Source organism: Sinocyclocheilus rhinocerous, unplaced genomic scaffold (assembly GCF_001515625.1).
Source record: "Sinocyclocheilus rhinocerous isolate Xijiao unplaced genomic scaffold, SAMN03320098_v1.1 scaffold623, whole genome shotgun sequence".
NCBI classification, from domain to species: Eukaryota; Metazoa; Chordata; class Actinopteri; order Cypriniformes; family Cyprinidae; genus Sinocyclocheilus; species Sinocyclocheilus rhinocerous.
In genome coordinates, this window is record NW_015644631.1 from 83,838 (window position 1) to 97,632 (window position 13,795).

The 13,795-nt window shown below is 40.6% G+C and overlaps 2 protein-coding genes across 4 annotated transcripts in view; one reads left to right on the forward strand and one right to left on the reverse strand.

The window, feature by feature from the left end:
- The window catches only part of LOC107758627 (nucleoplasmin ATPase-like), a 6,279-nt gene extending 4,081 nt beyond the window's left edge, over positions 1-2,198 (forward strand). The window contains exons 4-10 of one of the 3 annotated variants that reach the window (XM_016576399.1): positions 37-61; positions 589-682; positions 765-871; positions 951-979; positions 1,754-1,787; positions 1,855-1,890; positions 1,974-2,198. In XM_016576399.1, coding sequence (XP_016431885.1) covers positions 37-61; positions 589-682; positions 765-871; positions 951-979; positions 1,754-1,787; positions 1,855-1,890; positions 1,974-2,183 — 535 coding nt within the window. In that variant the 3' untranslated portion in view covers positions 2,184-2,198. Of the gene's footprint in view, positions 1-36; positions 62-588; positions 683-764; positions 872-950; positions 980-1,753; positions 1,788-1,854; positions 1,901-1,973 lie in introns of all 3 variants that reach the window. The other 2 variants (XM_016576401.1, XM_016576400.1) reach the window with 2 other exon arrangements.
- A 1,926-nt stretch (positions 2,199-4,124) lies between these two features.
- LOC107758573 (unconventional myosin-XVIIIb-like) overlaps positions 4,125-13,795 on the reverse strand; it is a 50,248-nt gene continuing 40,577 nt past the window's right edge. The window contains exons 37-42 of the mRNA XM_016576345.1: positions 11,934-12,067; positions 10,788-10,829; positions 7,971-8,141; positions 7,364-7,754; positions 5,272-5,815; positions 4,125-4,690 (exon numbers count right to left, since the gene is read on the reverse strand). Of these exons, the coding sequence (XP_016431831.1) occupies positions 5,285-5,815; positions 7,364-7,754; positions 7,971-8,141; positions 10,788-10,829; positions 11,934-12,067 (1,269 nt within the window). The 3' untranslated portion in view covers positions 4,125-4,690; positions 5,272-5,284. The remainder of the gene's footprint in view (positions 4,691-5,271; positions 5,816-7,363; positions 7,755-7,970; positions 8,142-10,787; positions 10,830-11,933; positions 12,068-13,795) is intronic.

The window sequence follows — 13,795 nt, forward strand, 5'->3', positions numbered from 1 at the left end:
GGGCAACAGCAGCGCCAGAGCGGTTCCCATAGCAACATTACATGCTAAATCTATGCCTACGGTAAGAAATTAGTTTTTATTTAGAATATTATTAACTTGGTTTTAAAGCTTTTTTTTTTTTAAACGTTTGGAACATTTGGTTTAAATATTTGGTCCACATAATATTATTGAAAGCTCACTTTTTTTGTGATATCAACCTCAAATTTGGAACACAACTAGCTTAGATTTTATGGCTTTTTTTCTATGCAGTTTGAGTTAAACACGTTTTGGAAAATGTCATAACTTCCATTTCTGTGCGTTTGTCAAAATGCGCTTAAAATTCTAACTTTTTTTTTTTTTTTTTTACTTTAGCAGTGATCTGCCAAGTGTTGTCATTAAAAAGAGACCAAACAGTACTCCAAATAATTCAAGATCTACAACCGCTTAAGTTGGAAATTGTTTTTAATCTATTTTGTTTTCAGCAGCACAGGGTTAAAAAAAAGTTTGTTAAACTATTTTGTGGTCTTTTGTAGTTTACTCCGAAAGGAGGTACAGTAATCACATTTACTTCCACAAGTCTATTCCCCATGAAGTTTCATTCTCCATCAGGTCAACCTGTCTGGATTGGATCTTCATCCACCTGTGACCTTTCGCCTGAAGCGCGGCTCTGGGCCGGTGTATGTTGGAGCGGAACATGTGGCCCGTGAGTAGTCGTTTCAGCTCTATTTTTAGCTGCTGTCTGTGGTTACTCTAAGTCAACGGTCTTGTGCCAAAATCTCTCCCAGTGGAGGAGTACTCTGATGAAGAAGAGATGGATGAGGAGGTAGAAGAAGAGGAGGAAGATATTGAAGAATCACCTGTTAAGAAAGTCACAAAAAATGGTGCTGGCAAAGTAAGGCCTGGTCTCATAGGTCACAAGTAGTTTAAATGAAGTTTGTTCCAATTCTCACTGCTCCCTTTCTTCTTTAAAGAGAAAGAAGCCAGAAAAGGGAGAGGATGAGTAAGTTACATCCAGGGCCGTTTCTAGGCATAGGCGAGCTAGGCGGTCGCCTAGGGCGCCACCAGCTGAAGGGGCGCCAATGAGCGCACGTACTGGCACTTTTAGCAGGGTTGTGATAAAGAGTGGCAAGGTCACCCTGAAATATGCCTGGGTCCCCCAACATTATTGGGCTAGAGTGCTGTCAATCTGACGATGCCTGTATGCCACTAGATCAGAGTGCTGTCAATTGCTGCGTGATTGTTGCATGCAAAGTTTGCATTTGGAGCACTCAACACCATTAGATCAGTGGGCTCTGTCAGTGCCTTGGCAAGGTAACACTATTTTTTGTCATGCAATAAAGCTAAGTTCAAAGGCCAATTTAAAATATTGGTACAGTAAATAAAGTGCACAACATCAGTATTGTTTAGGCAGTATTTTTGTGGCACATTTGCCCAAATATTTGTGGCAGATTTGTCCAAAAGGTGCGCGTTTTTTGCGCCAATGCATTGTTAAAGGATCAGCGTGTCATGTAATATATTCCCATATAAACTTAAACATCCAATTACAAAATATTTGTATAGTAAAATTCGCTAATTCACGAGATCAATACATCCTTTATTAGACCACTTTGTCGAGTTAAATGCATCCTTACGGAGGTGTCGAAATGCTGAATCAATTCATTCACTTCCAACAGCGCTTTTGGCTAGAAACGGTCCTGGTTACATCTAACATTTAATTGAGTTTTTAATTTTCATTTGTTTCTCAAAGCAAGCTAATCAAATGTTTCAAACGCAGGAAAGCCTCAGATGGTGAAAATCCACCTAAAAAGGTGCCTTTTTTTTTCTCACATTTTCTTTTTCTAAAGCAATGCACAAATTAACATCGGTTTCCTTCAGGGTAAAGGAAGGGGACGGAAGGCGCAAGCTGCAAAGGTGTGACCAGGCAAGGACCTGTAGATGATGTACTAAATTGATTATGTAGAGACCAAAGCATTGATCATGTTCTCTTATTGCAGATGTGGATGGGAAGCGGCACATTCCCAGAAGGCCGCTGCAGGACATTTGTGTTGGGATCTCAAATTTCTCACCATGGTCCCATTGTAGCTAAGCTTCCTGTCAATAAAACTGTTGGAGGGGAAAGCAAACTTGTCATTTTCTCTGAAAAATTTATCTGTGCAAGAAAGTATGACTGGGTTGCGTGTACACCTGTCTCGGCTGTCATCTAAATGTAGTGGAAGCACCAATTTAAATCTGAGGCACTGCATTATAGTGATTTACCACCGGTAAGGGTTAAGAAAACACTTACTGTGGTAAAGTCACTGTAATGTGCTGCTTTCAGTAAATAGATCTAAAATGTAGTTGGAGTATTCCAGGCTCAGTACAAGTTAAGCTCAATTTGTGGCATAATGGCAATGACCACACTGAATGATTACAGTTAAAAGAGCTTGTATAAAAAGTTACACACTTCTGCTTTTAAAACCTACAAAATAGGCCTCATTTACTTCCATTTTTAGTGCCTCACTGTAACTTCTAGGAAAACCAGTGAAAATTATTATTTGTGATTAACCAACATTATGCCACAAATGCTACAATTTAGCATAACTCAACCTGGAATATTCTTTTAGCCTGTTTATGCTTACCAAGTGCATTTATATAGAGCAGTGGTTCTCAACCCGCGGGCCGCATGCGGCCCGTCACGAATTCAAATGCGGCCCACCGTGCTGAACACAATAAAAAAAATAAAAAAAAACTTTCAGTTTTACAATTCATTTTAGTTTTTACATTTAAAAATGTACTAAAATATAAGCTATAGCCTAATGTTTTTATGTAAAATAATTTTGTTTTTCATATATTATTTTCAGACATGAGCAGTAGCCTACTCGCATAGCCTAATTAACGTTACGCATTTAAAGTAACGACCAAGCGGCCAGCGGCAGACAGTGAGCATATGTTTGATCAATTCAGCCTTCTCAAATCATCACGACTTGACTAAAATAAATCTGTAGATATAAAACAGTTCAAGCATGTTTAAACGTTAAACCTAGATAAATGTGCGCTATATCCAATAGTTTGCGCAGAGAGTGGAAGCTGAAGCGCGCTTTGCAGGACATAGAGGCGGCAGCGCGATCACTTGCCTTTTTTTTCAGTGGATACACCGTCATTTTTGCTCATAAAGGTAAGAGTAATGCATCATTCGTAACTGTAAAGGGTCTACTTTTATTTGTGTGCACTCACAATATCAACAAAACGTTGTGCTTTTATAAAATAAAGAAATCAAACATGATGCGCTTTCTGTCGTCTCTTCAATCAGGAAGAAACTCCGCGAATACATGCCTCACAGACATGATAAATATATCTATAGAAAGCTTTAAATTACTACTTAACGAAATAAAACAAATCAAAAACAAAAACTCTTTCATTATGATCATAATCCGTAAAGATGCACTTCTCTCTAAAGGCGCGTCTAATGAAGAGATGGCGAGTCAGGATCGACAACTTCATCCTTGAGACACCGACTCAGAAAACACTAGTTTATTAGTAAATAATTCAAATGTCTCCTTACTGTTGCCCCCTGACGCATTTATGGTAATTACTTTTGCCCAAGCTTTGCGGCAAACTTAAGCCTATTGCGTGCATTTGAACGCGGATCTCTTCAGCTGCGCTGACTGCACGCACCATACATACTGCTGCTGCGGGACACTAAACACCGTCGGGCCGCTCTTGACAGTCACGGTAGCACGGTCTCGTGCTGTTTCCACCAGCGCGGCAATCTTTTTTCATCACTAATTGATGGATGTTTAAAATATAAAAATAAGGAGAAGCCTAAAACAGGCCCGAGGCCCTGACCGCGTCTGAACTATGACGTGAAAATCTCGTGTAAAAGTGCCCCACGCATAAAAGTGAAACTCCGCCTATGATTGTGCTGTTACTCCTTTCGAGCCGAAGTTCACAAAATTGGGTGTTATTTATGGGGAGTAGAATTATTTATTTATTTCAATGAATGTAATCGATTAGATATCATAATATTTAGGCTATAATATTATACATCAGGTTGGTTTGTATTGCTGACGTAATATGGAAATGATATGCGTGCAGCCCGCGAGACTTGCACTTGGACCATAGTGCGGCCTGGTGGAAAAAAAGGTTGAGAACCACTGATATAGAGCATGTCGTCACTGTGTGTGTAGTAGCTTCAAATTCTGTTCTGGCAATTAAGTACAAACTATTTTCTTTACTCCATTCCTAGGCAAATAAGTCTAAGATAATGATTCAGTTGCAGAAACCAGGTCAGGCTCCATTATTATGGAGAGCCTCCATGTTGTAAGCACAATCGCTGCTCTGTAAAAATGCTCTATTTCAGTTTTCCTCTCTGAATGTGATGCTGCTCCTCTCCTTTGAAAGGTCGAAGCAAATACCAATGATTCTGCTTGACGTTTTTATTTACATCTGTTGGAGTTTAACAAATTTGCACTGACTGCTGAGAGGGAAAGCAAGCGCTCACTGGTCAAGATTCATTTCCTCGACCTGAAGCACCCGAGGGTATCAGCGCGGCTCAAATAAAGGGCATGTTTACAGTGAGAATTTTAGGAATTTGATGTGTTCACCTTTAACATCTCTATTTATGTGTACAAACAGTGCTCAAAATAAATCCAGTGTATTTGTGCTTAAATGTGCAGTTAAATGTGCCTCAATGCATTCTGGACAAGGACTATTCTCCACGTCTTCATCCATCCTGTCAGGAGAAAGAAAAAAGAGTGATTAAATGATTTACATCCTTTCACAAGTCAATATAGTTTAATGTTGCTAATTTTTCAGAATTTCTTTGTCATTTAAAGGGGTCACACACCATTTCCCACCCCCTCTGTAACCCTAAAATATACTGTTTTTTTCTTCTTTGCAGCAGTGCCTTTAATACTTACATGTAAATATTCAATTTGCATACACTCTCAGAAAAAAGGTACAAAAGCAGTCACTGTGGGGGTAACCTTTCAAAAGGTAAACCTTTGTACCTAAAGAGTGCATATTGGTACCTTAAAGGTACATAATACCTAAATAGCAAACTGACGTTTGTGATGTGTAATGTGTGGGTGATCAAAAGATAATGTTTCTGACATCCCAAATCCAAGGTTTCTGACAATACAAATCCAAGGATTTCAGAATATCCCTGGATTTGGACTGGGGAAGAAGTTTCAAGCTCTCAAAGTTACAGTATGTTTCAGTACAAACTCTATCTCAAAAGATCAAGGAAAATTAGGTTCCTCATGATATGACCCCCTTAAATGTAAAGCAGGCCAGTGCAGTTTTAAGCTTAACCTCGTTGAGTCTTCTAGTCCACTTCTGCTTTTTTGAGGTACTTCTTCATCACAGAATTGACATCCTCGCTGCCCTCGGCTTCCAGCCTCTCTTCTTGAGGCCCACGGCGCTTCTGAGATCCTCCAGAACTTGAAGAGTCTGAGTCGGACTCCCTACGCGACGCTCTGGACGGCGGCAACTCCCCAAAGTGCACACTGAGTGCTCGTCTCTGGCCCGTTCGGGAACCGCTTGATGCCAGACTGCTAGTGGACTGTGCTCGTCGGATTGCTGGGAGAATGTCTGAGCTGGTGTCCCCTGCATCGACTCCAGCCCTCTCCTTGTCTTGATTCCCAAGGAGTCTGCGATTCTGGAACACAAGCGGTTCCGATCCCAATTGCGACTCTCCGGTTTCCGCCACCAGGCCGCCGAGTAATCGACGTCGGATTGGTTGATAGGACCCAAGAGGAGGCATGGCTTTCGACCTGGGCTCCTCCTCTCCTTCCTCAGGGATGGACAGGTTGGACAAGTGGCGGCGGGAACTTGCGGTGGAGGTCACGGATGCGAGGGGGTCGCAGGAGCTGAAGCGGTTCAGCTCTGTAAAAATGCTCTATTTCAGTTTTCCTCTCTGAATGTGATGCTGCTCCTCTCCTTTGAAAGGTCGAAGCAAATACCAATGATTCTGCTTGACGTTTTTATTTACATCTGTTGGAGTTTAACAAATTTGCACTGACTGATGAGAGGGAAAGCAAGCGCTCGCTGGTCAAGATTCATTTCCTCGACCTGAAGCACCCGAGGGTATCAGTGCGGCTCAAATAAAGGGCATGTTTACAGTGAGAATTTTAGGAATTTGATGTGTTCACCTTTAACATCTCTATTTATGTGTACAAACAGTGCTCAAAATAAATCCAGTGTATTTGTGCTTAAATGTGCAGTTAAATGTGCCTCAATGCATTCTGGACAAGGACTATTCTCCACGTCTTCATCCATCCTGTCAGGAGAAAGAAAAAAGAGTGATTAAATGATTTACATCCTTTCACAAGTCAATATAGTTTAATGTTGCTAATTTTTCAGAATTTCTTTGTCATTTAAAGGGGTCACACACCATTTCCCACCCCCTCTGTAACCCTAAAATATACTGTTTTCTTCTTCTTTGCAGCAGTGCCTTTAATACTTACATGTAAATATTCAATTTGCATACACTCTCAGAAAAAAGGTACAAAAGCAGTCACTGTGGGGGTAACCTTTCAAAAGGTAAACCTTTGTACCTAAAGAGTGCATATTGGTACCTTAAAGGTACATAATACCTAAATAGCAAACTGACGTTTGTGATGTGTAATGTGTGGGTGATCAAAAGATAATGTTTCTGACATCCCAAATCCAAGGTTTCTGACAATACAAATCCAAGGATTTCAGAATATCCCTGGATTTGGACTGGGGAAGAAGTTTCAAGCTCTCAAAGTTACAGTATGTTTCAGTACAAACTCTATCTCAAAAGATCAAGGAAAATTAGGTTCCTCATGATATGACCCCCTTAAATGTAAAGCAGGCCAGTGCAGTTTTAAGCTTAACCTCGTTGAGTCTTCTAGTCCACTTCTGCTTTTTTGAGGTACTTCTTCATCACAGAATTGACATCCTCGCTGCCCTCGGCTTCCAGCCTCTCTTCTTGAGGCCCACGGCGCTTCTGAGATCCTCCAGAACTTGAAGAGTCTGAGTCGGACTCCCTACGCGACGCTCTGGACGGCGGCAACTCCCCAAAGTGCACACTGAGTGCTCGTCTCTGGCCCGTTCGGGAACCGCTTGATGCCAGACTGCTAGTGGACTGTGCTCGTCGGATTGCTGGGAGAATGTCTGAGCTGGTGTCCCCTGCATCGACTCCAGCCCTCTCCTTGTCTTGATTCCCAAGGAGTCTGCGATTCTGGAACACAAGCGGTTCCGATCCCAATTGCGACTCTCCGGTTTCCGCCACCAGGCCGCCGAGTAATCGACGTCGGATTGGTTGATAGGACCCAAGAGGAGGAATGGCTTTCGACCTGGGCTCCTCCTCTCCTTCCTCAGGGATGGACAGGTTGGACAAGTGGCGGCGGGAACTTGCGGTGGAGGTCACGGATGCGAGGGAGTCGCAAGAGCTGAAGCGGTTCATCTTTCCTGTGGTGGTTGTGGTGGTGGAGGACGTTGGGCCTGCCTCGGATAGGGAGCGGAGGCTGGAGGCACGGGGCAGGTGGGGACTGGGAGGTTTCAGTATGCTGGGCCGAGGCAGGTCCTCCAGACCCTCCTCTGCTTCTAGAGACAGCGCTGAAGACCTGCGGCGTAGCGTGGAGGCCCCTGTCGTCTGATAGATGGGAAGGGACACTGCGCTCCCCTCGCCCACCTCTGAGCCTCTTTCCCACCCAGCGCGCTTCTTCCTCAGACCCTCCAGGAGCTCAGATAGGGCCGTGGATGATGATGCTCTGCCAAGACCACCGGAACTTTCTTTGACGTCTTCGTCCAGGTCCTGTGTGCAAGATCTGTCATAGGGAATAAAAGACAGACAATAACAATGAATATAAAAGATGCGTCTTTTATCACCATTTACTCACCCTCATGTCGTTCCAAACCCATATGGCTTTCTTGCATCCATGCAGCACAAAAGCAAGCATTTTGAAGTATCTGACAAGACATGACCAATCGTCATCGATGTCACATCGTACTTATTGATTATCAGACTTTTCTTGCTGTGTTACCTGAAACTGTAGGTGCTCATGGTGTCGGTAACAGACTGGCGGCCGGAGCTGCTTCCTGCGTAAGGAGAAGTTCTTCCTCCTCGGCCTCCCCGCGGTACACCTGCCCATTGACGGATCCCTTCGCCGACGTCTTCAGTGCCCACACTGGATCCTACGCTGGACATGGTGTCGCTGAAATTCAAACCCCATGTCACCAAGTGTGAAAATCATATCATGCCTTTCAATGGATGGATCAAGATTTGTGCAACATGCTCTCATAGCGCAAGCGATCAAAGCCTATATCAATGCATACATGACCTACATGAATATGATCATGCGCATGGCTTGAGAGTAGATCTCTCGTCATGGGGGCTGTAACGCCACACATGGGGGTGATATTAGCTCTGATATCCTCATTGCTACCCAGCAGGCCATGTGTGTTCAGTGAACTGCGAGTTCATTTAGTCTTGAGAGCGCTGTCATTATCAGGGCTCGTAGGGGCACAACACACTGATCCACAGCCTGTTTACAGACCGACTAAAGCTGTTTGCTTGAGATCCCAAAACATAAGCTCTGTTCCAAGAACTAGAGTGCTGCCATTTGCCTAAAAAGGCAGCTATCTTCTAATGGAGCATCCCACACTCTTAATAATGAAGTTTTTAAAAGGGGGGTTTTGTAGCGATGCAATAGAACCTCCATTTTGGATTCAGCAAAGAACCTTTCAGTGATCAATTCTTAAAAGAACCATTTTTTTCTTAGTGTGAAGATTAATTTACTAATTTGAAGACCCTTTTTCCATTATAAAGAACCTTTGTGCAATTGAAAGGTTCCATGGATTTAGAAGGGTCTTCATGGATCCATCCAAACAAAACACATTTGGAACGCTCTGCATAGGCATATATTTGCATCCGTGTTTATGCATTTGGCAGACACATTTATTTAAGTGGCTTACACTGGATTTAAGGTATAATTTAATCAAATTTATGCATTTCTTGGGAATCCAACCGATGACCTTGGCGTTGCTTGCACCATGCTCTACTGTTTGAACTCCACAGAACTAAGAAGCACTTTTTGTGCTACAGTACACTCTTAAAAACAAAGGTGCTTCACGATGCCATAGAAGAACCTTTTTTTATTGTATGGCATCGCTTGAAGAACCTTTTGAAGCACCTTTATTTTTAAGAGTGTATGCAGCAAGTTTGCTACTACTCACAACTGATTACAACAGAGTTCATGTTGTTGCTAAAATGATGCAAGAGATACTCTACTAAGCATAAAGTAGATTTTTTATTTTTTGTTAGATTTTATTTGGGGATGATTTTCAGAACTGCATTAAATACATATATAATAGCACTCTGCTTAAATTGCTTGTTGCATTGCATTCAGGGATTGAACTAATACATGTGATGCTACTTTAGAATTTGCTCAAAACATTTAGAAACAGTTTCTTGTTGTGTGTATGCCTATGATGACTTAAAATGCTGGGCAGATCACTAGGTTTTGGAACAGAGCCATTGCATCAAAACCTATTCTAGCTTCCAGAAGCTCTTATTCAAACATACAAGAGTAAGGTAACAAAAACATTGTTAATTTGCTTGCATATGCCGTGGGTTCTCTCCTACCCTGCTCTTGTAATTGGACTCACTACATTCGTACAGAGATTTAAGACCCAAAGCTCTGAACAAATGCAACACAGTTCATTTTATCCCCTTTTTCGTTCGCACAGACAACTGAAAGTGAAGAGACGCGGGGGGTCTCGACTAATGCGCATGCATTATTCAGAAGACAAAGCATATCACAGCTGGTGAACTTTTAAAAGGACTCTCTCGCACAGAGGAAAGCTTCTTGCATTTAACAAAGCAAAGTGGCAGTGTGGGTATGTGGCGGTTTGCGTTCGACGAGTAGGTGTCTGTTCACATCCGTCCAGCGGAGACTCTCGTCTATCTTCATTCAGACGTGTGAAAGGAAGCCGTGACCTTACACAAGTCCACACACACTTACAGCACTGAGCAACAGGCTAAGCAGGCAACATCAACAGCCAAACGCAGCACTGGCCCATCCATCAACATTTGCTTGATGGCAAACTTTTAGACCAACGAGAGAATGATGGTTATGTGTTAGACTCCGCCAACACCATTAAGCCATGGTTCACAAAGAGACGCCGTGCATTTATATGCAAAAAAGAAACCGTACTGCATAAAGCAGGACATTTCTTCATGTCGCAACAGACGTTAATGTATGTTATACAACTAGAGTTGGACGATATAGGGAATGTATTTGCAATAATATATCTGGCAATATCAAATTTAGCATCCTAGATGCTTTTAAAACACTTTTATTTGGCTGTTAAGTTTGTTTAAGATCATTAAAGTAGTTCCACAATTCTTCTTTGTCTTGCGATTTGTGAGTATGAGAATGCTAAGACAAATATTTGAATAGCATCTAGGATTTAACAGTAGCAAATATAGCTAGTAGGTTAAAAAATTAAAATAATATAAATAAAATAAAATAAAAACATAATAAAATAGATAAATACATACTTAAAAAAAGTACAAAATAAAATGACAAAATAATTTTAAAATAGATTTATTGAATTTTTCCATTTTATTATTTTTTTTAAATTACAATATTGATGATAATATTTGACTAATAATAACTTAAATTGGATATCACCAAAAGTCTAAAATATATAATTTTTTTCCTATATCGTCCAATATGCAACCACTGTCCTAGTTTGAAGCCCGCATTAATCTGATTGCTCATTCCCAAATGCAGAACATAGAAAATACATGGATACATGGGAGAGAACAACAACAGGATGGATGATGGAGTGCTTACAGATCTTTCCTTCTAGAGAAGGACTCCACAGCCGTCTGCACACTGTGTGAAGAGGGAGACGCAGTCAGAGACGCACAGGAGTGGAGCGGAAAGCTAAAGTGGTTGGAGGTACGAGCAAAGCAAGCATATCGAATTTTGAGTGAAGTCTAAGCAGTCTGGCGGAGAAGATCAAAGTCTGTGAACTCTGATACATCGGACCGCATTTTACTATGGGTGTCGAGGGAGGAAGGCATTATTGAAGCGTTTATACTAGCAAAGTGTAGCCTTGATTTTGCACAGTGAGGAAAATCTCTTCACATTTCAGCTCAACTGAAAAAGAATGAAAGCAATTACTCAGTAACAGCAAGAAGTAAAACTTAAAACCCAAAGGGAAGAAAACCGTATACTGAAGTTTTACGTCTTGATGTTACTTTTAGAACATAAAAACTGTTACTTATAAAACCTGTGCACATACATACTGTATATATAGAGCTGAGTTTGCCAAAAATACAATAAAATAAAATAAGCAAACCTAACCCTAATGAAATAAAAAGTTGTAAAGTTAGATTTGCTGAAAAATAAAACAAATGCGAAAAAAAAATAAATAAATAAAAAAATCTAAAATAAAAAACGAGATAAAATAAAATAAAGAAATGCTAATGAAAAAAAAATGCACCCCCTTCTCCCCAAAATAAAATAAAAATTACATTAAATTAAATAAAAAATAAAAAATAAAATAAAATGCATGATGATACTTCGAAAATCCACTGGAAGTTATACACCATCCAAGCATATAGCATACTTTCTTCAACACACTATTATATGGAATGAACCAAAAAGGAAATGGAAAAGGTCAGGCGCAGGTCATTAGCGATACCTTTCTGTATCACTTTCATCGCTGGACTCCACCTCCTCCAGCGCGGCTTGTAGATCAACGATACGCCGGATTGATGTCTCTAGATCAGCTTGCAGGGTCTGTCTTACTGCGCTAAGCTCTTCCACTTGTTAAATTAAATAAAAAATAAAATAAAATACATGATGATACTTCGAAAATCCACTGGAAGTTATACACCATCCAAGCATATAGCATACTTTCTTCAACACACTATTATATGGAATGAACCAAAAAGGAAATGGAAAAGGTCAGGCGCAGGTCATTAGCGATACCTTTCTGTATCACTTTCATCGCTGGACTCCACCTCCTCCAGCGCGGCTTGTAGATCAACGATACGCCGGATTGATGTCTCTAGATCAGCTTGCAGGGTCTGTCTTACTGCGCTAAGCTCTTCCACTTGCATTTCCTGGAAACAGATAAGACAAGATCAAATCAGATAACCCACAACGGTCACGCTGGATCTCCAGGGGAAATAAAGACCCTGCATCAGGACAAGAGAAATCATTACCCAAGCGTTTAATCTCAAAGAGTGCCCCATTAATTACCTGCTTACTACGGCTAGCATCGTTATTAAACCGCTTATTTTCTTCAGAACACATACAAATCTACTTAATTATATAAAGGCTAAGATGTAATGAAAATGAAGCCTTCAAAAATTAAAAGCATTTATATTTTTTTATGTAAATATATATTTAAATTAAATACTTGTAAATACATATTTAAATTAAACTTAAAATAGTTGTAAAAATACATTTGTTTCAATGGCCTTAAATTTATCCAGATATTTTTTTTTTGGCAAGCCTTTCTCTTTAACTTCTGAAGTGCTTGTTTGCTAAAGGACAATCCTGCATTATTCATCGCAAGCTCTTGTTCACAGAATAATTTGATAATGAGCGACTGATTACACGATTCATTTTCCTCTTCCCTTCTTTGTACGTCCCCAGTCTCTTGCTCTCCTGGACGAGCCGCCACTGTCTGTCCATGATTAATTCTCATTGTCTTCTCAAGGTTATTGATACAACAAATCCCATTCCGCTCCTCTCATCTCCATGACAACCACACCTTCGCTGTTGCCCCTCCCTTTCATAACCAATAACCTGGAGAGTCTCAGCATGTGTGTGTGCGCGTGTGTCTTCGTATCGGGAAGAAATGCATCCCAGACTTCAGTCTTTGTGTATGCGCCAGGCATCGCTAACACTGTAGCTAATATTCATAATACTGAATGCCTTTGACTCTCAGGACGCAGGTCAAATTGCATTACACACCGGCAGGTGCTGTAATGACGCAGGGCCTCCTTTCATAACCAATAACCTGGAGAGTATCAGCATGTGTGTGTGCGCGTGTGTCTTCGTATCGGGAAGAAATGCATCCCAGACTTCAGTCTTTGTGTATGCGCCAGGCATCGCTAACACTGTAGCTAATATTCACAATACTGAATGCCTTTGACTCTCAGCACGCAGGTCAAATTGCATTACACGCCGGCAGGTGCTGTAATGACGCAGGGCCTCCTCCTTTGTGTTAAATTATTAATATTTACAGGATTTTCAGTGAGATTGGTGTATTCTCATGGGTAATAATGTGTCGGGCTTGTGGGCGGCCACTAAGGGGAAAATGCACCGAGCGGCTGTAGATATGAATACATTAGTTATGAGGACATGTCTTTTCAATGTGCCATGGAGTTTCACAAAAGCAGTTAATTTTTTGATAATTTTAAGGATCAGAAATGAATGCACCATTTTTAATTTCAATATATTACAGAAATGTAAGATTCCACACCTATATTTGACATTATTCTTAGGGATACACAATATATTAGAACCATATGAGTAATTTGATATTTTTTTACTTTACTGGTATTGATACTATTGTTCAAACGTTTAGGGTTAGTAAGTAGAAAAAAAAAAAAGAAATTAATAATTTTATTCAGCAAAGATGCATGAATTGATCAAAAATTACAGTAAAGACCTTTATAATGTTGCAAAAGAGTTTCATTTCAATCAAATGTTGTTCTTTTGAACTTTCGATCTATCAGAAAAACCTGAAAAAAAAGTATCACGGTTTCCATGAAAATATTAAACAGCAGTTTTCAACATTGATAATATTAAGAACTGTTTCTTGAGCAGCAGATCAGCAT